Consider the following 22,573-nt stretch of genomic DNA (forward strand, 5'->3'; position numbering starts at 1 on the left):
TAAAAAACACTTACCGTAGAGCAACAGAAACACTGAGGGGTGCAACGTCAAAAGCAGTCCCCTAAAGTCACCCGTGAATAATCCATTATGGCGGCCGGCATTTGGAAAGGAAGGGTGCGGGGCTTATCAAGGTGTTCTGAGAACCAATTGGACTGGGGATCTCCTGCTCCTATTTAAAGCGAACAGCAAGGAAGGACTAATGGAGGTTTCGCCTTTCTGTTTCAGAACAGTCGGAGGAGCAGAGGAAAGTACAGAGTTCTGTTGAGCCTACGAGGATTAACTCCAGATACTTGCCGTATCCTCTGAGGGCACAAAGGCCAAGCTAACTCTGGTCTTCATTAAGAAATCCTGCTGTTTTTTTTTCCTTTTATTTTCTTTAGCTCAATTTTGCTCAGTCAATAAAGACTAACTTTAATTTTGAAACCACCAGTTGTCCAGCGCGTTCCCTTACAGAGGCAATCAAGACAAACCCAGTTTCGGGTTTACTTGTAGGTTCCAAATGCCATCTATTAATAATGGCAACTGTAGAAAATAAACGGAAAAACCAGGTTTTACCTACACTAGCAGAAAAATATATTGCTTCTCTACAAAAAGATGTTCAGCAGCACCATTAAAAAAAATATGTGCAACAGTTTGCCTTTTATCCATTAGGGCAAAGTCCAATCTAGAGAGTAGGTTCAACTTTGTTAGCTAAGAATTGGTGCAGTCACACTGGGTGAGACTACACAAGACATCTGATTGGTATTAGGTAACCCACCTTTTGGTATAGGTCTGTACTACACAAGTTTAGTGTGACTGAGCATCCAGGCCTATCTAAATGTGATCTGTACAGATGACATTAGTCAATACAAGTACCCCTTACACTCAAGGTTACAGTTATAAATACTTATTTATACATACGTTTTAGTTAAGCATTCTTAAAAAAGGCAATTGTTTCTAACAATTCAAGTAAACTTCGGAACACTTTTCAAAATCAAAGTTAGTGAATACTCTTCGGATATGCTAATACATTCATCTTACACCCTGAAGTGACTTCAATAACAAGGATAGTATTGCATTGTTATAGAACACCAATATGCTTTTCAGACTCAGTTTCAGGAAGGGTAACGGTAAAAACCTACTTTCTTATCAAGGTGAGGACATTTTAAATCCTCCAATGAAATCTAGGTAAGCTTTTCCCAGCAGTAAGAGTATTCAACAAATAGAACCTATGAGGGACAAGCAGTGCCAAAGTCAATGGATTCAGAAGATTGCCTTTAGGAAGCCAGCACAGCAAGTCATTTGTACGAAGTCTATGGTTATGATGCACTTAAGTCTTTCACAAAGTCAGATAGTTCAGCAGAATCACTGTAGGAACACAAGCTGTTAAGCCTGTGCAAGGGGAATTGAAATCAACTCAGAAGGTTAAGTGCACTTCTCAAGTGAGAAAGCACAACTTAAGGCAAGAAGCAAGTACCCAAAGCCCAAAGAAACTACCTCTGGTTAGAAGAAATGTGGTCCAGCTGGATTCAGACTTGCGACAGCCAAGCAGACCCCTAGTTCCCGAGCCTCAGTCGTAGGGACAAGGAGGACTTCGAGGGCACCTGCTGCAGTACTCAGTAAGAACTTCGGCAGCTATGGGCCCTCTTCAATTCAGCGGCTCTTCGTGGTTTCAGCACCTCATGAACAGCACTGATGCAGAACAAATCTCTGGTTGCACTCATTGTTCCCTCGGCCCTGGGCTCTGGTGAGGGGACGCTGCATTGGGATTTCCTGCTTCTGGAGTGTCCCTAGGAGGCTCATTGAACTTTTTTGCTGTATTCGTTGCGGACTATGTTGCACTCTGTTATGGATACCAGACCCCTGGCATTGGGATTCTGCAAGACCCGAGAGGCACAGCAAGTCGGGGATTGTGCCAAAGTGGATTAGTCACAGGGCTAGTTGGTCCCACCAGCCCAAGGGGAGAAGTCGTTTCGTCCGGAGCTTCTCCGTCGATTGAAAAAGGAGGGCAGCACAGCAGCAGTGCTTCCCCAGGCAATTTGAGGTCCAGGATGTTGCAGCAGGCTTCTCTTCACAATTTCTTCTTCAGATGCTTCTTCCAGTGGTCGGCTGCCTCTAGTCCCAAAACCCTCTCCTTTTAAGCAAGTTTCCCATTCATTCACAGCCTAGGCTGTCAATCACAGCAGGGTGGATGTCCTTCCCAGACAGACAGCCGGCCAATCAGGAATGTTTTCGTGTAGAAAAAGGCCAGGGGAGTTTTGGGATCCTCCCTCACTTCCTGCCTTTCCAGACACACTGGAGCCAAGGGTGGGCTTCAGGGCTGAAGCCCGCCATAGGCAAAACACACAATGGGCTCAAATCTGTCACAGTAAAAGCCAAGAAAGACCACACAAACAGAAAGTGGGAAACAAATGAAGATGGGAAACAAATGAAGACCAGGGCCATTTTGACAAACTGGACACCAATGGGTGCTGTACTGCCGCTGCAGCCTGCGGTAGAAAAGCACCCTGGTGGTGGTAAAAAAAAAAAAAAAAACTACTGCCACCATAAAGTAAAGTAGTGAGGGTCACAAAAAATGTAACATGAGAAAGTAGGATAAGGGGCTACTAGGTAAACCAACCCCCCACCCCAACACGAAGATGGTGTGTGCTGGACCTACAAAGTAGAAAAGTAAAATCCATTTCATCTTACTATTCTGGGGAACAGTAGTTCACCCAAGAAAAGGTATTTAAACATTAAAAGAAATCGAAAGGATTTCCCAGTGACACTGCACTGAGGGTGCGGTGTGTCATTATACAAAAAGCAGATGCCTATGGAGTTTGTCGGACTCAAACAGTGAAAACAAAATCCAAATCAGGGAAAAAATACGAGTGGAAGAGAAGGGGGGTGGGGGGGGTGGGGGGGGAAGTCCCACTCACTCAGGAGTTCAAATTTAAAATTCCTAAGTCCAGCAAAGGAGCTGGGGGTCTGTAAGGTTGAGAGGAATCAGCACAGAAATGAAAATTCTCCCCAACAAACTTCTACTTCATACTACATAAGGTGGTCAACACAATCAGAACGTGATCCAGATTTGCTTTTAGAAGAATTGTATGCATTATTTTTGAGAGTAAAGCGAAGACAACTATGACACAAAGTTTGAAAACCTGGATGCGTCTTTCCTCTGCAGGAGAAAGAGAAAGCATTGTAGTCACATGGGCTTAAATCAAGGATCTGTTTTTAATACCCTCAAATGTTACTGCACAGAGTTAGAGTACCATTTCTGAGCTTTAGTAGGTGAAGGAATAGGAGGAAGGGAACCAAAAGGACAAGATCTAAGAATTCTTTTGGTCAATCACTATATAGCTGGCTATACATCTCAGTCAAGGAAGCCAATCTGAAGTAGAGAAAATAAATGGTTAGACACAGAAGGTGCTAAATCAGGTCACTGATCGACTAGAGGGACAGACTCATGAAATATTTCTATACTATGGATAGTGGGCTGATCTCTAGTAGAAGCATGTCTTACCAGAGCAAAATCATGTTCGGTGTTGAAACCAAGCTGCTGTTACTGTATAAGCTTTTAAGAAGGTGTGGTAACAGAGCTACCTAACACCTCACCCAGATTGGAGTAAACTACTTGTGTATATGATTAAAAGGGTATTGGGGAATTTTCGCATGGCATTGGTTGGTTTTCTCCCTTAGCAGGTTAACATTGGATTTTTGATATTGCACTTTCAGTGAGCCAATCGGATTATTGTGAAAGCTAAAAGCTGGCTACCCCACTTAATACAGCCAAGTAAACTGTTTAGTCTCCACAGTGAAGTCTTAACTGGTCTGCCAAGGATTAGTCCTTTCACAACGAGTGGTCAGTGCGTTAAGGAGGGGTGGGGGTAGAACACTACACCTAATGAAACGCAAGTGCCAGACGTTCCCACCTAAACACCTTATACCAGCTAAATAAACCTTAGCATGTGAATCATAAGGACAGAATGGTTAGTCAACAAGTTAAGAGTACTTAGTTTTCTTTTGAAAACCAAATTACCTTTAGCACTGAAATTATTGTTGGGAAGATAGGCCTCAATTTTAATATTATGCAAAGTAATGTTGACGGGTCCCATATTAATCTGGTCTTCGTGGAAGCATCTGTAGGTGGTGTTGATCGCTGCACCAATGCCAGTTTTCAGAGATACCACTTCCAAAGTTCCTAGAATAAAACAAGTGTAACATTTAAAAAATGCATTTTATTAATGTACAAGGATCTACCAACATAATGAATGGCGATTGTGAGTAATGCTGGAAATTACCATTCCCGCTGGGAAACAGTGCTCTGTCAGAGAGATTGTAAATAAATTGCAATTCAACAACTTGGTACTCTGTGGAAGTTCTATTGAAGTGCATGGTGAAAAGTTGTTGCGATCCAAATGCAACAGTCAACAGTGGCGCAGATCCATTCACGTTACCACAGGTACTGTTCCTGTGCACTGTGGCATTGTCTGGCAGAGTGAAATTACGAATTTCCTGAATGAAAACAAAACAAAAACAATTAAACCTGTTTCCACTTCTGTGACCCCAAACATGGTTAACAAATGCACACATACATTACAGGGAGTTGAATACCAAAGAAACCTCCTTATAACGCTTAACAAACCAGTCAGTTTACAGTTGTATTCAGCCTGGCAAAAAATAAGGGCTTTAAATAGTAACTCTAACCCACCAACTTGTCACTCCAAAAAACCACCCAATATCACTCGCACTTTTCCAAGTCAGTTAAATAAATTGCAATGGCTGCTGTAAATACACCCAGGTGCTCTTCAGTTGACTGCAAAAACCAATACTGCAGTCCTAAGCATACACATCTGCCTTTGCCAGAATAGCCTTTGGCTGAGTGGTTTGTAGCTTTCGCCATATTCAACGCACCAGAACAAGGGCATTGCTCCTCAAACAAACCCTGCCAAGACCCAGTCAGGTTAATCAAATGCAAGACATCCAATCCGCACCTAGACAGTCATTGCACATGGGTTGTGGAAATTACTAAAACAAGACCAATCTCCATGCAACAGCTTGGTTTCTAGTTAATGGTTTGGCCAACCATTAAAGTGCTATGGTTTTGAAGGCCCTAGGCTCAACACCTACATGAATTGTCTTGTTCTAGCTCAGCCAAGGGGCTGTAGCTTTCCTGTCCAATGCACAGATCATAATGGCAAGCTAGAAACCAGTTTCGAAATTACTCCATACTGCCCCCAGAGTAATTGATTGCCATCAGTGTAAACCCCACCCCCTCCCACCCATCTACTCTACCCTCCCAATCATCCTATAATTTGCAGGGGCGGCGGCTGGCTTAATCACTCAGAACCCAGCAGCATAAACAAACTGCACCATAGCCTCTGCCTGAAACACCTGTAGGGCTTTGCATTTCACTCTCCATAGATCAGAAGTAGCAAAGTCACAACGTGCTTGTTACTTTAACCTGGTGGTGGCCTATGCTCCCTGTGCACTTCACCACCCACCCCTCCACTAACACCTTGCAATTGAAGCAGACCCTACAAATAGTCAACCACCTAGAAGGAGTCAACTACCTCACATTACCCTTACACTTGGTACTTTCTTTCCAGGGACCATAAAGTTCAATTTTGCGAAGACTGAAAGACTGCCCAATACACATTTAGGGACACAACCAAGGCACTCCCCGGGCATGCCGTAAGAACGAACACACTGAACCAGGATTATCGACCCAGCCCTTTAAGACGAGGTAGCAATACTCTGAGATGGATGGGGATGCAAAAGATACTCAAACATAAATAATCAGACTAACTCTGGAAGTTGGCAAAGTTCAACTGTTTTAATGTCAATTATCTAAAACGGGAAGTACAGACATAAATGGATGTGTCACAGCATGATCTCGAAACATTTCATCAAAAAACATGGGTTATGTAGTAAAAACTCATTGCTGCCATCAACCTACGTGGCAAACTACAAAAACCTATTGGAGAAAGTGATGGAGTCTAAGGGAACATCTAGGCATACGTTCCATACTTGTCTAAGAGTGACAGGGTCTCTAACATGAGGTGGGGCAACTAAGCCCTCCCCACAAACAGGCCACTACGAACGTCAAATACACGACGTCCCATTGGTTACACAACTATAGGGCTCTTTACTACATGGCCCTCTAATTGGTTGGCACCCTCGGTCAGTACTTTTCCATCTACGCCAGCAGCACGCAGGTTGGTCTCCAGGTGCTGGTGGGTTGGTCTTGACAATAGCTTCCAACCAATTAGCACATCATCGATCATCACCTCTGGTCTGCACATCAATTACGGCTTTGTACTTGGCCTTGGGAACGTTCCTTGCTCTGGAGAATACGAGGGAGTAGAGGCATGCTCCGTCTCCTTGCGTAGGTGTGGTTCATCACGATGGTCAATTTTCACCCATCCACGTGACTGAAGACCATGATTTTTGAGCTCTGGTGTATTTAATGCACTATTAAACAAACCTCTTCCTTGTTTTCGTGCATGTCTTCTGAACAGGAGTTTGTTCTTTCACACGTTAGTAGCTACTGTCTGATTCCAGCCCAAAGCAGCCTTGGCTTGGGGCTGGTCCAGCCTCACCCTTCTTAGATTCACTCCTGTAATTCAGTTGCTTTTCAACTGCGATGCACTGGAAAAAGCCTTCCCTTTTCTGGTCCAGCTCTGCTAAAATGCATAGTGCAAATTATATACACGATACATTACTCACCGTAATCATATTTCTGATGCCTGCATCTGCTTAGGTTCACATGCTATGCATAGGCTGACATCTAGGGGAAGCTGCAGAGTATTACAGTGGTTTTCAAAACTTGAAAGGGACAGGGAGTGCCAGTAATACTGTCGCTATGCGCATGCCGCAATATAATTCACTACATAGCTAGCCTTAAGAATACTTTGTCTGCTTGAGTTTCTTTGCATCTGTACACGTGTAAAATTACTTGTATCTTGATCATTTCTGTAACAAACAGCTCGATCCCGCACTGTTACCTATAGGCGTCAAGAAAGTATCAATGTGCTAGGGGGGGGCCCACTAAACTTAACCACTGCTAGGGGACAGGGTAAGTGGAAGGGATACAAGTTACCCTCCCTTGTCTCAACATCCCAGTACCTGCTTCAAGTCAGCACAGCAATCATTTGAAGCTTCCCATTTGAATGACTGGTATTGTTTGACCCTCATTCACAATCCTTGCCTCGGACAGAATGGTGTATAATCCACACCCCCCCACCCCCCACCAAACTTTCTAACAGGAAAATGAAAAGCGCTCATCCAAAGTGGAAAGGAAGAGGGGAAAAGATGTGCATGGCTAGAGAAACCTAGGAACCTCATCTCTGGAGGTGAGGCATGACAGCCAGTGAGCACGAATTTGCAGCACAGCGCACAGAACATTCACTATGCCTGCGGGCCAGGAGCTGGACGCACCTGCCCCAGAAGGACAGACTAACGCCAGCCAAAAGCTAATCTTAAAATGAATTAGCAAAATCAGCCCTGGTAGGAGGACACCCTACAGGGAAAACATCGAGAGGCTAGCCAAATCCCAATCAAGGTAAAGCAGCCAAGCAGTAAAGGCGTAGTCTTAAAAATAAAAAGGCTGCAATTCCACACTGGGCAACACCAATAGTTCTGGCGAGACAGCAACCATAAAAACACAGTTGTTTATTAGGCCTTTCGTTTCACACCAAGCATATACAAGTTAAAGGTAAGAATGGATACAATCATAAGTCATTAGGCGTCTAGAATTGCATATGAATTTCAGTCAAATACAGGAGAATAGTCTGGCAAATAAGCAAAACAGAAAAACAACAGCTGCCTCAAGCTTCATTACTCCAGCCCTAAAATGGTGTGGGGGCCTTGTGCCCAAAACTCACAAGTACCAATGTATAGCTTCTTCAGGTAATGTTATTCAGAAATGCAGTGGGCTGTGGTGCTTTATGAAAGTTTTCAAAGTTAAGTATTTAGCAATCTCTATTCACTAGGGTGGACCCTTGGTGCCACAAGCAGATGTTAGTTCAGAGTGAGTTAGGATCAGGCCTTTATACCCAGGGCACTATGGGAGAGAGAGGGAGCAAAGCAACTGGTATGGAGAGCTACACCCCCCCCCGCTCCAGCTGTTCCAGACTCTACTTGTATAGGTCCCAGACTTCGTTTTAGGTTCTTTGTTCTGTTCCCACTAAGGGTCATCTTGACATCTAGGCAGAAAGATATTGTTTTAGGATTTAGTTTTTGCTCAGTGTTAATGTTAAAGGATATTTGTACCGTGCACCAGCACTACCAGAGTGGTCCCCTGGCGGTTCTGAAAGAAAGGGGGGGGATGGTCAGTGGGGATGAGCTGGAGAAGTGCAAGAGAGCAGAGCAGGTGCTGTTGGCGGCCTGATGCCGGAATTCCGTTGGCTGGGCTTAGGGTGGTATACTGTCGGAAGACGCTGTGTGCAGGTCTGTGCGTTTTTTGTTGCAGTGTGGTGAAGTTTGTGGTTGTGTTTGGTTAGAATTTGAGGTGTATGGAGAGGGTGAAGTTATGGGTTGGTTAGTTGGCATTCCTGTCTTGAAGTGGGGCACTAAATTTCCATATTCTAATCCGGTGGGGTGTGTGGGCATCTACGTGTATGTCCAGCTCAGGGTCTGTATGACACTCACAGTCCATTTCCAATATGGCATCTGTTCATATGCATAACCTTGCCCAGGTTGGACAGCCAGCTGCCTGCGTGGCACCAGAATCTGTTCTGGTCAGCTTGCCGTTTAAGACCCAAACAAATACAAAGGACAATTTAAGTAGGAGAGATGGCCACAGGACACCTCAGTGACTTGAAGCCGATAAGATCCAACAAAGGGCACCAGTGTCTGGCGGTGACAAGTGATGGTACATGGGCAAACACAACAGCAGACCCAGCACAGTGTTTGCTCGCCTGGAATGAGATGGCTGAAAATGCAAGAGCAGGTGGCACAAGCTGGTGAGCGGCCAAGTTCTACTTGAAATGACAGTCTACAGCACAATAGTCCAGGAGAGAGCAAGCTAGCCCTGGTTCGTCCAAAGGTACAGATCCTTGAGCTGCGAGGGGTGGGGTCGAGATGGGAAGGGTGGGTAGCGGGGGGTGTTGAGATTGGTTGTTCCCACCAGCCCAGGGAGGGGGGGCAGGGGGGGTTGGCTAAAAGAAAAGTCTTGGTGGTGCTTCAGAGGAGCAGGGCTTCACTGGAGTCCATAATGGTCAGCTGCAGGGGGTTCTTCTCTGTTCATCAGCAGGCTGCTCATCTTCCTACAAGTCTTGTTTCCAATGTGATCCTAATGGACAGTTGCAGAAGCCATTTTTATTCAAGATTCTGGCTTGGAGCAAGCCCACCAATGGAAAGGATCTGCAAAATTCTAACAGCCCAGGGTTTCCCAATCATTGACAACCACTGGTCATCACATCTGCTCCGCGACAACTTTCAGGCACCAGAGGTTGTGGTCTGGGACGAGGCCATCCCAGCCCTTTCTCTGGCTCCCACACAAAGCCACTTTTCCCTCAAACAGCAGCTTTTCCCCAGGAAAAGGATTTCCATACAAGGCATTTCCTGACCTGCTAAGGTAGGAAGATTGCAAAACTATATGGCCATAGAAATGAAAAATCGTGTGGGACATCCATTTTAGGGAACTAGCCACCTTGGCAGCCATTTGCAGTAAATGCAAATGTGCACAAGTAAAATCTCAAAAATGGGTTAAAAATATATAGCTGCCACCAGCTTGTCTCGGGCATTGTCAAATTAACCAAAAAGCCATTATATAAAATGTTAATACAAACTGCACTAAATTGCAAAGTGATGTGTTCAATTATAAAAATATGAATACTCATAAATGTAGACAGTCTCGGTACCGATAGTCTAAATAATGAGCAAAACGGGCACAGGAAGAAAAGCAGAAGGTGTTTGCTCCAAAGTGTCAGAACTGGGTTCAGAAGCAGCAAAAGGAATGGTGTCCCATAATATCTATGGAGTAAAAGGTTCAACAACATTTTTTTTAAAAAAACAGCAGCATAGCAAGAGCCGTTGCCGAAGTCACTGCAGGAAGCCATTGGGAGAGAGGCCAAGTTAAGCCTGAAGTCGAACATTGTGTAGAAACCGAAGCAGCAGCACCGTCTGCAAACTGCCTCTCCCAAGGAGCACTGCCTGGAAAACAGAAGTATGCCGTTGCTATGCGGAACCAGGTAGAGGATAGTGAGGCCAAACAAGACCACCTCTGAGGCAAGGGTCAGCAACAAAAGACCCCGCCCCCCCCCTCTCCCCAAGGTGGGCTGAGCAACACAAGACAGAGTCCCCTCTCACAGCCCCCACCACAGCAAGGTGCGCAGAGCAACAACCACCACCAAATCCACACCCAAAGTCGGAGGTGGGGGTTGAGGGGAGACTGGGGGTGATGGTGAGAGAAGCAAACCTCAAGTTGTCAGGGCGGAGATGAGCAAGATTTCAAATGTGCCCACCAAAGTATCAATGGACATCTCACAGAACTGAAGTCCACAGGTCCATGAGAAACGTATATAACTCTGCTCTCAGTAAACATGGGCCTGGTGCATTTCCCCCCCCCCTCTGTCATTTCATCTCAGAGAACCATCAACTAAAGCAATCTATTTAACTAGGTTTTATATTCCTAGGCCAAAGTGCTCACACTCCAACTGCTCTTCATATACAACTTTCTGAAAACAGTAAAACAGGGCTCCTCTGATCCACAGGACTGACTAGATGACTCATAAGTGTCCTTGGTAAACACTGCCTCATTAGTGCTTCACATGCCTGAACTTTCTTTTTGCTTGGCTTTAAGCTACAGTCTGCACATGTTGCAGAATTCAGAGCAAATGATCCTTCTCAAAGGCTTTGGCCAAGGATTTCTGGACTTACCTTGTGTTGCTGACCCTGCCTTGGAGTTGGTCTTGTTTGGCCTCACTACCTCAGAACACCTTGTGGCAAAACCATGGCATCTCGAGTGGGTGGGTAGGTAGAACATCGAAGCCGCCCGTCGGAGAAGGCCATAGGAAAAGGCCACTCACTCTCTCTGCAGCTCTGCTGCGAGAGAGAACATCACGGACAACACCCAGCAGCAACGAAGAAGGACGAGCCCCTCCAGCCTCTGCCGCCATTGCTCAATGCGTGGCCCCAGCCGCAATCCACATCCTCCGGCAACAGTGTGTGCACCATGGCAACAAGACCTCATGACCACCGGAGCAGAGTCAGATGACTCGTGTGCCGGAGCCCGCAGCCCCTCCTCTCCCGCTTTAAAGGGAGAGGAGGACCACCGCCAGTCGGAGAAGGTCATAGGAAAAGGCCACTCGCTCCCTCTGCAGCTCTCCGCTGCTCGATGGCGCAGACTGTGCCCCTACGCGATTTTAAACCTGCACAAGGTAAAGCCACCAGCCTCAAGGATCCCCTGCAACACCTCTTGTGCACCTACCCTGCTCACAACCACGCGCCCCTTGCTGTACCACAAAAGGATTGTACGACTACGGTCTCGCACTCAGACTACCAACCCCATCAGCTATACCCCTAACCTGGGATACCGCAATGCTAGGGTTGGCATAAGAAGCCAGCCGTTAGCACACATGTACTTGGCCACTAAGTGCAACGTGAGCCATAGAGCTGCCCCGCACTCCCTAGCCACGATACGACAGATCATCAAGGGTTGCATCAACAAACAATACTTCATGACCAACAACCCTACTAACAACATTAACCTTGCCCCACCACCCACGCCCACCTTTACAGGTGCACCCATGCCCGCAGCTCATGTGGCTGCCGCCCCCATGACCACACTTGATATTGTGCAGCTCAATGTTGTCTGTGCCTACTGCTCATGTTGATGCCGCCCCCATGACCACTCCCGACTCCTCACCACCTAGTACTTCTGATCCACCACCTACACCTGCTAGCCCGCCTATCCCCATGCCTCCCTCTGCCTACACGCTCAGCTGCGCCCTGCTTAATGCCCGCTCTGTAACCGCACACGCCCTTAACATCAACGACCTGCTCATAAAGGACGACCTCATACTTACGGAAACATGGCTTAATGAAAGCTCCGGCCCTGCCCCATCACTGGCCATCCCACCTGGGTATTCCATTTTCAGGAAAGACCGCACTTCCCAGAGAGGTGGAGGCGTTGCCCTCATCGCCAGGGACACCCTTGCCATCAGAGAAGTTGAAGGCATGCTCAACAGCAACAGCGACTACCTCCGTCTAAAAATCAATGTCTCGCCCAACTGCACCATAACCATGCACATTGTCTACAGATGTAACGCTCACCTGATTCTCGCAGAGGCGCCGGTCTTGACTGGGCGACTACCGTATCTTCAAAGGTGATGTGTAGCACCCGGTTGGCTCTTTGGGCTGGACCTCTGTGCACTGTATGCCTGACGTGTAGAGTAAGATGTCTGCAGATAGAAAATATGGGGTTAATGAACTGGGGTTATTGGGGTGTCCCTATCTCTTTCCTCTTCTCCTCTCCTGTAGACCCCCAAAGGTTAACGCTCTCACCTTAGGTAAGTGAATGCCGAGCTCTCCATCTGCCTCGGGGCAGGGTGCTGTAACCAGTTTCTTCACTGGATAGGTAGCGCAGGCCTCTTGACTTCAGAGGACTGCTGTCCGTCGTTTACTGAACGAACGGTAAGTTTCGAGTCATTCAAATGTCTTTAAAGTCTTTAGTAATGATGTCTCTTGTTTTGCAGGGTTCCGGCGATGGCGGATGACGGGCTGAAGTGAGTTGAAGATGGAGCCCGTGTGATGAATAGAAGCGCCTGGAAGCACGTAAGTAAGCGCTTGTTGCCTGCTTCACTATGCGCTCTAACTGTCTTTTTATTTTGCAGGTACGAGTTCGGAGCGGCTGCAGGGTGCCGGAATACCCACTGGATTAGATGTGGAAAGGAGTAATGGCACGTGAGTATTAAAGTTCCCCAATGTCTTTAAACGCACCTTGTTTTGTCTTTCAGATGCGGGATGCAGCGCCGAAGGCCTCCGGAGCGTGCGAAGAGTTGGTAAACTTTTGTCTTTCAGATGCCGGAATGCAGTGTGAAGACCTCCGGAGCGCACGAAGAGTAGGTAAGCCTTTGCCTTTCAGATGCCGGAATGCTAACCTGTTCTTCCTTGTCTTTATAGGTGTTGCTGAAGACTGGATTCAGGATGGTAAGCCTTTGCCTTTCAGATGCCGGAATGCTAACCTGTTCTTTCTTGTCTTTATAGGTGTTGCTGAAGACTGGATTCAGGATGGTAAGCCTTTTTCCTTAGGCCCAGGACCGGATGCAGAAGACACGATGAGCGTTCTGCTGCAGAGGTTGCAGAATAACGCAAAGCAAGATTCATCCACCGGGTGTGGTTTAAATAGCCTCCTGTAGTGCTTAGGTGTCTCCTTCCACAGCCACGCCTAAGTAAGAAAAGAGTTCCTGCCTTCCAGAAGAGTTCCAGTGTTCTGAATCTAGGGAGTGGCTCCAGCCCCACCCAACAGGAAAAGTAGTTCCAAACAGAAGAGGATCAGAGGCTCAACTGGCAGGCAAGTAAGCAGCATGGTCTGCTGCAGGTAAGTCCACCCAAGCATTATGAGCCCAGCGCTTCCAGCGCTGGGACTGGGCATATTTATGAGCCTGGTGCCACTGGCGCCAGGACTGGGTCCAAAAGGTCCCAATTGGGACTGGTTGGCACTCGGAACCTGGGTTATGGATCTGCTTCCAAGGGAGTTGGGAAAACCCTGACCTTTTGGAAGCAGAGATCATGACAACAGACCCCCAGGCCCTTGTATCGACTTCCATGACACCCTTATCCCTGCACTGTCTAACATCAAAAAGACCTCATAGGTTTTACTCCTCGGTGACTTTAACCTAGGGCTGAATGACCCTAAAGACTCCCCTGCGAAATACCTCCAGAAGGTGCTATCCAACCTCGGCTTTGCGCACTCCATTTCTGACCCCACGCCTACCAAAGGGCGTACTCTTGACTGGATCAGTCATCACAACTGCTCTCTCACAGCCAACACCCCCATCCCCTGGTCCGACCACCACTACATCCAACCTCGGAACTAAGAAAGTGGCCCTCTCTCCTCCCCCACCGTGCCTCGCTACCTACGCTAGCTCACGCCTTCTCACAGTCGAGAACCTAGCACCCTACTTCCTCAACCCCGCCCTGCAGGCCCCCTCATCTAATAACCCCGATACCTTAGCCGACACCTTCAAGGATGTCATCACGTCAGCTGTGGATGCCATTGGTCCACTGACTCTTAAAAAAGCCGAACATGCTAAGTTGTGGTTCTCCAAAGAACGCCTTGACCAACGCGCGCAAAAGAGGATTGCCCTATCAACTTGGAAAGCGACCCTTTTGAAGCCACCAAACAGAAGTTCAAAGCCATTTCCAAATCTTACAAGACAAACAAGGCTGCCTCCTTCAACGCCAGGACCTCCGACGCCAAGTCAGGATCTAAGGAACTATTCACCATCTTCAGGGAACTTGAAAAACCATCTGCTTCCCCCTCCCACCCCACCTCCTCAGTCGTCAAAGACGAGAAGTGGTGTAATAGCATTCAATCTGCCATGCTAGAGAAGCTCAACACCCTCCAAACTAAAATCCGCAGCCACCAAAAAGCTCTCTCCAACATTATAGCTAACATGCACGCCAAGCCGCCCATCAAGACCAGCTCCTCCCCTCTGTTTGAGTTCAAAGACATCACTGAGCAAGAGGTCATCACCCTGCTCAACTCTATCACACCTTCCAACTGTAAGGGTGATCCCTGCCCAGCTAGCCTCAAAGACTCTGCACCAACCTTAGCCCCCTTCCTCACAGCTTTTATGAACTCCTCCTTCCAATCAGGCCATGTCCCATCAGGACTTAAGGAAGCTTGGGTAGGCCCATTCCTCAAGAAACCCCTCGCTCGACCCAACTGTCCCGGGGAATTACAGGCCAATCACTACTGTACCATTCCTGCTCAAAATTTTGGACAAAGCAGCCCAACTGCAAGTCCAAAAGTTCTTAGAGGATTATCGTCTCCTCGGCCTGCGGCAATCTGGGTTCCGCCCACAACACAGCACCGAAACGGCCCTCTTAGACCTAAAGAACCAAATGGACGATCTCACAGATGCAGGCAAACCTGCTCTCCTATTGCTCCTGGATCTATCCGCAGCTTTTGATCTGGTTGACCACACCTTATGTCACCATCTAGCCACCCAAGCCAACTTCTCCCTAAAGCCTGCCAGTGGATCACCTCCTTTCTCCAAGAAAGTCTTCTCTGAAGCTGCCGCCGCCCCCAGCCTCCTCACGAGGTGTTCCTCAGGGGTCCTGTATCGCACCAACGCTCTATAACCTCTTCACAAGGCCCTTGTTCAGCATCCTCGATTCCCTTGTTATCTCATACCAACTATGCGGACGATACACAGGTACTCATCCCACTCACGGGCGACTACCTAGCAGACACCAACACCCTCACTTCCATCTACTCTACCATCCAATCTTGGATGGCGGAGAATTGGCTTTGCCTCAATAGCGAAAAAAAAAATGAACTCCTCCTCATTGGGTCACCCTTCACTTTGAGCAACCTCGGAGATCAGTACGCCTCTTTCACCATTGATAACATTCCGATCAAGGTCTATTACCATGTTAAGACACTAGGAGTCTACCTTGACACCGGCCGGTCTATGGATAGACAGGTCAATGCTATCGCTGCCTCCTCAGCCTACTACTCCAAAGTCCTCAACGCAGCCAGGCCCTTCTTGGCCCGCCAAAACTGCCTCCCCATTGCTAGGGCAATTACCGGGTCAAGACTAGACTATTGTAATGCCCTTCTCGTGGGGACCTCCAACAAAAACCTGGCCAAATTGCAGCTAGCCCAAAACAATGCACTAAGGGCAGCCACAGGCACCGCAAGAAGAGACCATATCTCTGAAATCAGAAGGTAATTACACTGGCTCCCTGTCAAAGAGAGAATGGTCTTCAAAACTCTTGCTCTCACCCACAAATGCCTTCACGAACTTGCCCCTCCCTACCCGACTAACAGAATTACTAGGCACACTGCCACGAGACCCCTTAGATCCTGTTATGCCAACACAATTGTCGCGCCTACTACACGGAAAGTGCGCGCTGGTGGCTCCAGCTTCCCCACACAAGAAGCTACACACTGGAACGCTCTGCCACCTAACCTAAGATTTATTAAGTCACACCTAGCCTTTCGCAAGGCTATAAAAACTAGACTATGTCTAACTGATTTAATTTAATCTTCAGCCACCTCCTGCATATATGCCTGCCAATGTGTAACTAAGAGCCCTCCGGGCACCTGTCTGTAATCTTAAATCGGCTTACCTTCTGTAACAGCGCCTCGATGCCTTATGGGCTGCAAGTGCGCTTAACAAATGCAAATAAATAAGACTGAGTTTTGCCATGACAGAGGACTCCAGTTGACGTTGCCACCTCGTCGAAGGAGAACCTCCACAACCGAAGAATCATCCAAGACATTCAATGAACAGGTCTACAAGTAGCCATTTCAAAGCCACCCAAACATCTCCCCAAACCAAATATTCTTGATACTGTAAGGCCGCCAGATTATAATTTCCTGGAAGGCTGCAACCACTTCTAGATGCCGATCAAAATGTGCGGTGGGGCGAATCTCATTTCCATGTTCACTTTTCCCACTGCTGACACTTTAAGGCACTAAACAAAGAAATATACCCCAGGAAGCTCATTGGAGATTATGTGGGATAGGCAGAGTAGTCCTATTAATCCCTGCTAGTCAGCATTCCAATACCTTAGCGGCCACATAGAGTATTTTAATTGGAAGGAAATTATCAGTGGACTCAGGACTTTTCCACAGGCCTCCATTGCCCAACCAGGTGTTGTAGTTATTTCCCACTATAAAGCGAACACAAAACTGCTCAGCAGCTCATTAACCTGCAGGTCTGACCACCAAATGGCCCACAGGGATGGAGTCAATTTCACAGGGAAGCACTGCACATTAGGATCCACAGGGGACCAAAATCCAAGCCTAAACTAAAAATGCACATGCAAGGGTAGAGCAGTAAGTCCACAACATCCACTTCACAGCCCTCAGCAAAAGATCTCCTGCCCAACCTAACTGGCACTTCCTGAGGCAGTCTTTTCAGACGTTTAGCATCTAGACCCCACTTCTCCTGGCAAAATTTCAGATAAAATGTATAGTCGATGGAATGGGCAGAGTGGAAGGAACCCTGTTCACGTGTCTGGTCTCGGGCAATTTAAAGATAACCATCTTAGCTCATCATTACGCTTACTCTCTACTCTACACCATCATTCAACTAGAACACAGCTATACCCCGGATTAATTCAGCCTAGCTGTTCACATAAGACTAGGACCACATGAACACCTCATCACCCTAATAAAATGCAGCTAGCCGAGTACATTCCGGCCTAGTTGCTCACAGAAGTATCCTTCAGGCCCAACGCAGCCAGAGACCAGTCTAGGTGTCCAACGACCAGACTGCACACATACAACTGAAAACACCACACCTATCGCTAGGATGCAGCTACTACCCAGCAATTACATCAGCTGCACACATCCGGTGCACCCACGGACCCTGCAACTCCATCTCCCTCCACTGACCAGAACTACGGTTCCCGAGGGCGTTCAACCTACCAGTGCTTTGAGGTCATACCAAGGTTATATAGAGCGCTGTATAAATGGCAAGTAACATAACATGCACGGTCCTAAACCACAACTGCTCCACCAAATTAGGTTGGGCAGCAAAACCACATCTAACCTCTCAAATGAAAGCCTTGTCCAAAACCATTCCTCGATTTGGCCCTCAGCTGGACGAGGAATGGCCATAATAAACATTGAAAGTTTTAATTTACTTGCTCAAAGATATTTCTGGGCTTCTTAGAAGCCAAGATATGTGTTCAATTATCTTGCCTATGGGTCAAGAGTGCTTGACTGTGCCACTCAGACTACTCCCAATCTGTTGCTGGAAGCCCCTCCAAACTACATCCTACATCTTATAATGGTAAGGAAATTGCTCAATTTCCTTTCCCTAGGTGCCCAAGACCTTCCCCTCTAGGGTCCTGTCTGTCCAACTCGGTGGGGCACTTTCTACTTGGATGAAGAATCAGATGCTGGTGCTAATGCAATTTGACATGAGACACTGGAGGCCACTACAATGGGGACCTACTCTACCATGGCATTTGAAGGATTAGTAAGGGCCTCAAATTTCAGGCAAAACATGTCAACAGCAGTGGTCCAAAGGCAATCATGGAACATTTCTCAAGATTAAAATCAGAAAGCCCACTTAACAAAATGTGGTTGCCTCCTATACTCGAGCATGATAGTGTTGCTCCGTTTAGTGCTCTGTAGTAAGATTCTACCCCAAGATTGCTCATGACTCCCATGGAAGGAGTGCCGTCAGTGGCCAAGTTTGGGGTCTCCACAAGCAAACCACCTCCTCAGAAGCTGGATCCTGTGCCAGGATATGACAGCCAACCACTGCAGTCTTTCCACTCTATGGCTCCAACCCAAGCATCTCCAAAAGAAAAAAAAAGTGGCCCAAGGGTCTAATATGCTCAGTGTGCTGTTGCTGTAGCCCATTGGTCACCGAATAGTGTGCAGCAAGGCCAGAGGAAACCACCAACTGTATCCTACACACCTCCCTACCCAGTGTCCCAGGGTATTGGCTTGCCTGATCCTCATTTGCCCCCTCACTCCACCCACTAGGACTGCTGGAAGAGATTCTCTCCTAGCTTTCTTTGTCCCTGGGACTATTCATAACCGACTAAGGGTGAGGTGGGGCAGGTCTCCATTTAACGGAGCTCAATGAACTACTACTGGGGTTGTGGGGGGGGGGGGAAATAATGGGGCAGTTTTGCATGGAGGTCACCCCCCCCACCAGTGCCCCAATTTACAATACTTGTCCCAGAGCCTGGACCAGTTATTGCAGTTTCTCCTACAGTAAGGACTTAGTCTCTGAAAGAAACTACATCTAAATGTAGGGGCTTGCTACAGTGCAAGCTACATTTCACAAATGTTTTTGAATGTAAAGATATTTTTTTCTACAAATAGTGTGTTGAGTACTGTTTTGGTATCTAATGAAATGTGTGCAATGTACCTGTGGACCAGCTCACTCCAACTCCTGACAGTCATGCCAGAAATCGCCAAGCCCACCACTTTGAGAGCTGAGTCGGCAAGTACTACCTGTGGACATTAACCATAGGCAGCCCTCCAGATAACGTGTGCATCAGGAAGGCCTGTTTTGCGCACAGAAATCGTGTCAATGCAGCCCTTTTAAGTCTTCGCTGTGTACCGCTTACACAAGCCATTTATGGAAGCACCCCCATAAATCATGGAGCTCACTGGTGACTGCCTGGCTAGCAGCAGCTTGCAAATCCACTCATTACTTTAGTAATTGACAGTTCCTTGAAAGAAGCAACTGGAATGCGTCCTGGTCAGTTACATTTTAACACTCTCCTCGGTTAATGATTCTATCAAGAGAATACTTTATTTAAAAAGGTTTTGTTCACTTTTTTTGTAGGTTGCAGTGTTTTTTTTGTAAACTTTATTTTTGGTATTTTCAATTGGTCAACAAAAAGAATAAAACAAGACAATGGTAACAAAGAAACATGGAAGTAACATGTGTTTCATTCCCCCCGCCCCCTTCAGTCTCTTGATTATCTTGGTTGCGACTAAGCGTTCATTTAATAGTCAAAGACGGATTGCTTTCGTTGTTATGACCAGGCCTGGTGCCTGGGTCATGTATTCTATGATTCTCTAGATGATTCCGGTGAGGAAACACTGTCTTCGGTGGACATCAAATAGGTGATGTATGGACCCCAGATGTCAGGGCGGGGCGGGGGGGGGGGGGGGGGGGGGGGTAAGAAAGTTCGACTCTGTGTCCTGACAATAGGTTATGTCTTTCAGCCATTGATGTACAGTCGGTGAGGGGCCTCTGCCCCCATGTCATTGCGATCCTTCTGCGCGTCAATAGCAGCAGCAATCCTCTGAGTTTCCGTGGGTGGGGGGGTGTTTGGTAAGACCGAGGAGTGTGGTTTTGGGATTGTGTTCTATGGACATGCCAATGATTGCGGCCGTTTTCTCAAGTATTGAATCCCAAAAGCAATTGACTGCTGGACAATACCATGCTAGATGGACAGTCCGCCGATTGGGCACCGCAGGACGGAAGAACCGAGGGGTGGAATTGGTGGGTATTGGCAGGGGTGTGATACACTTGATGGATGAATCTTAGGTGTATTAGTTTATGCCTTGTGTTCAGGGAGACCCTTTGGGTTTGTGCTAGGTTGTAGTCCCAATCCTCATCAAGGAACGTCATCTGCAGGGCCTGCTCCCATCTCAACTTGGGTGCCTACGGGTTTGGGGAGGTTTCCGTTAGCAGTGATTTGTATATTACCAACATTAACTTGCCATCCCCTTGTGACTGGATAACTCTAGCAGTTGCCAGGTAGCGGGCTGTTGTGGAAACGATGGCAGTATAGCACGGAGGGCTTGTCTAAGGCAGAAATAGATAAGGTGTCTAGAGCCGTGGTAGCACCGCGGGTTCTGGCTTTTTGGGGAGTGAGGAAGGTCTCTTCAATGAATAGGTCACCCAGGGTTTTTAGGTTTAGTTTGTCCACCCAGTTTAAGTACGTCCTCTGTGGATAGGGGGGATTCCAGGTATGAATTATATCGGTAAGAGAGGGAGTATCTAGCCTGAATATCATTTATGCGCAATTCTTTTCCATATTGCTATGGTAGAAAGGACTGTGTTTAATGTGTTGTGTGGGGTGTGTGATTGGCCAAAGATCAGTGCTCTGAGTAGGAAGGGAGTTGCCAGGGCTCGCTCCAGCTGGACGTGGGGCCGAATGAAGTGTGTGGCATACCAGTGTCCCAGGAATTGGGCTGCCCAGTAGTAGCGTTCGAAGTCGGGGAGTGCCATACCACCCATCTTCACTGGCTGGATTAGTGATTTATATGCTATTCTGGCTGGCTGGTTTACCGGCCCATAAGAGTTCCAGGATCAGGCTCTGTAGGCGTTGGAGATGTACTTGAGTTACTAGTAGGGGGAGATTAAAGAAAAGATAGAGAAGTTTGGGGAGTATCGCCATCTTCACCAATGACACTCGTCCCCATAAGGTGAGTGGTAGGGATATCCATCTGTCGATTTTTCCCTGAAGTGTTTGGAGTACTCTCCCGTAGTTATCTTGGAAAAGGGTTTGGTGGTCTCTCGCCATTTGGATGCCCAGGTACCGGACGTTGGTATGTTCCCATTTGAATCCATGGTCATCTGGGAATTCTTGGGTCTCGGGAGTAAGTGGGAAAATAATCGACTTGCTATGGTTGATTTTTAGGCCAGAATAGTTGCCGAATTTAATTATGTGGCGGATGACTGGGTTCAGGTTTGTGGCCGGGTCATGAATATAGAGGGCGATGTCGGCGTACAGGGACATTATTAATTTGTGGGGCCCAAAGGTGAGGCCTCTGTGTATGTGCTTGGCTCGAAGGTCAGAGGCGAGTGGCTCCATTACCAGTGCGAAGAGCACCACGGATAGGGGACACCCTTGCCTGGTCCCTCTGTGAATGTCTATTGCTGTTGATCCGATTTTCCCTAGGGTTATGTGAGATTTAGGCTGGTTGTATAAGAGGGAGGTTAACTGGATGAATCTTTTGCCGAGCCCCATTCTTTGTAGGATCTCGAAGCGAAAGGGCCACTCGACGAAGTCGAAAGCCTTCTCGGCGTCGAGGAGGATCGCTGCCACTTGCTGTGAGGAGTTTAGCGCTTCCATGACCCCAAACATGCGTCTGATGCCGAACGTTGTGTTTCGGCCTGGTACAAAACCGGCCTGGTCTGCTAGTACCATTGCTGGCATCAGCCTGGAGGACAGGATCTTCGCTAGTATTTTGTTATCTAGGTTAATCAATGAGATCGGTCTGTAGGATCCTCATTCTAGGTTTATTGGCTTTGTGAAGTAGAATTATATTTGCTTTGCGTAGAGTAGGGGGCAATGAACCTGTTTCTGTGGCCTCTTCGTAAACACGTAGCAACAGTGGTGCGAGAATTGGTGCAAATGATTTATAGAATTCGCCCGTTAGCCCATCAGGGTCTGGTGCTTTGGTACTTGGTAAGTCTTTGATGGCCTTACGCGATTGGTAAGTTTAAGGGTTCTCTCAGTGTGCTGTCTACCCAGTACAATTCAATGTCTGCTAGGTATTCCTTTAGTTCCTCTTGGGTGGCGGTGTAGCTGGTTTTGTATAGGTTTTGGTAAAAGCCCGGGAAGGTTTCGGCAATTTCCTTGTCTGTGTGTACCATAGTGCCATGAGGGTTTCGGATTTGTTCGATCTGTGTTGGTTTGCGGTCTGCTGCTATCAATCTAGCGAGGAGGGCACCTGGTTTGTGTCCTTCTCCGTACTGGCAAATGCGGTGGTTGTGTGATAGAAATTTTTCAGTTGCTCTGAAGTTGTCGAGCTCTTTTTTCAAAGCTGCCAACACATGTGGTTCTGGTGTCGTGGTCTGTAAGTGTTCAAGTCCTTTTAGTCGGGCCTCACTTAAAGCCAGTTTGCGTTTTATTAATTTGAGGATGCCCTGTTCTTTGGTCAAACAGATCCCTCTTATGTAGCATTTTAGAGATTCCCATAGTGTCCTGGCTGATGTCA

At 47.3% G+C, this 22,573-nt stretch overlaps 1 protein-coding gene across 1 annotated transcript in view; it reads right to left on the reverse strand.

Annotated features, from left to right (window-relative positions):
• Positions 1 to 22,573, reverse strand: part of LAMP1 (lysosomal associated membrane protein 1) — a 436,503-nt gene that overhangs the window by 323,241 nt on the left and 90,689 nt on the right. Inside the window, exons 3-4 of the mRNA XM_069637150.1 lie at positions 4,263 to 4,476; positions 4,001 to 4,162 (exon numbers count right to left, since the gene is read on the reverse strand). Coding sequence (XP_069493251.1) covers positions 4,001 to 4,162; positions 4,263 to 4,476 — 376 coding nt within the window. The remainder of the gene's footprint in view (positions 1 to 4,000; positions 4,163 to 4,262; positions 4,477 to 22,573) is intronic.

Source organism: Ambystoma mexicanum, chromosome 7p (assembly GCF_040938575.1).
Source record: "Ambystoma mexicanum isolate Mex_15411 chromosome 7p, UKY_AmexF1_1, whole genome shotgun sequence".
NCBI classification, from domain to species: Eukaryota; Metazoa; Chordata; class Amphibia; order Caudata; family Ambystomatidae; genus Ambystoma; species Ambystoma mexicanum.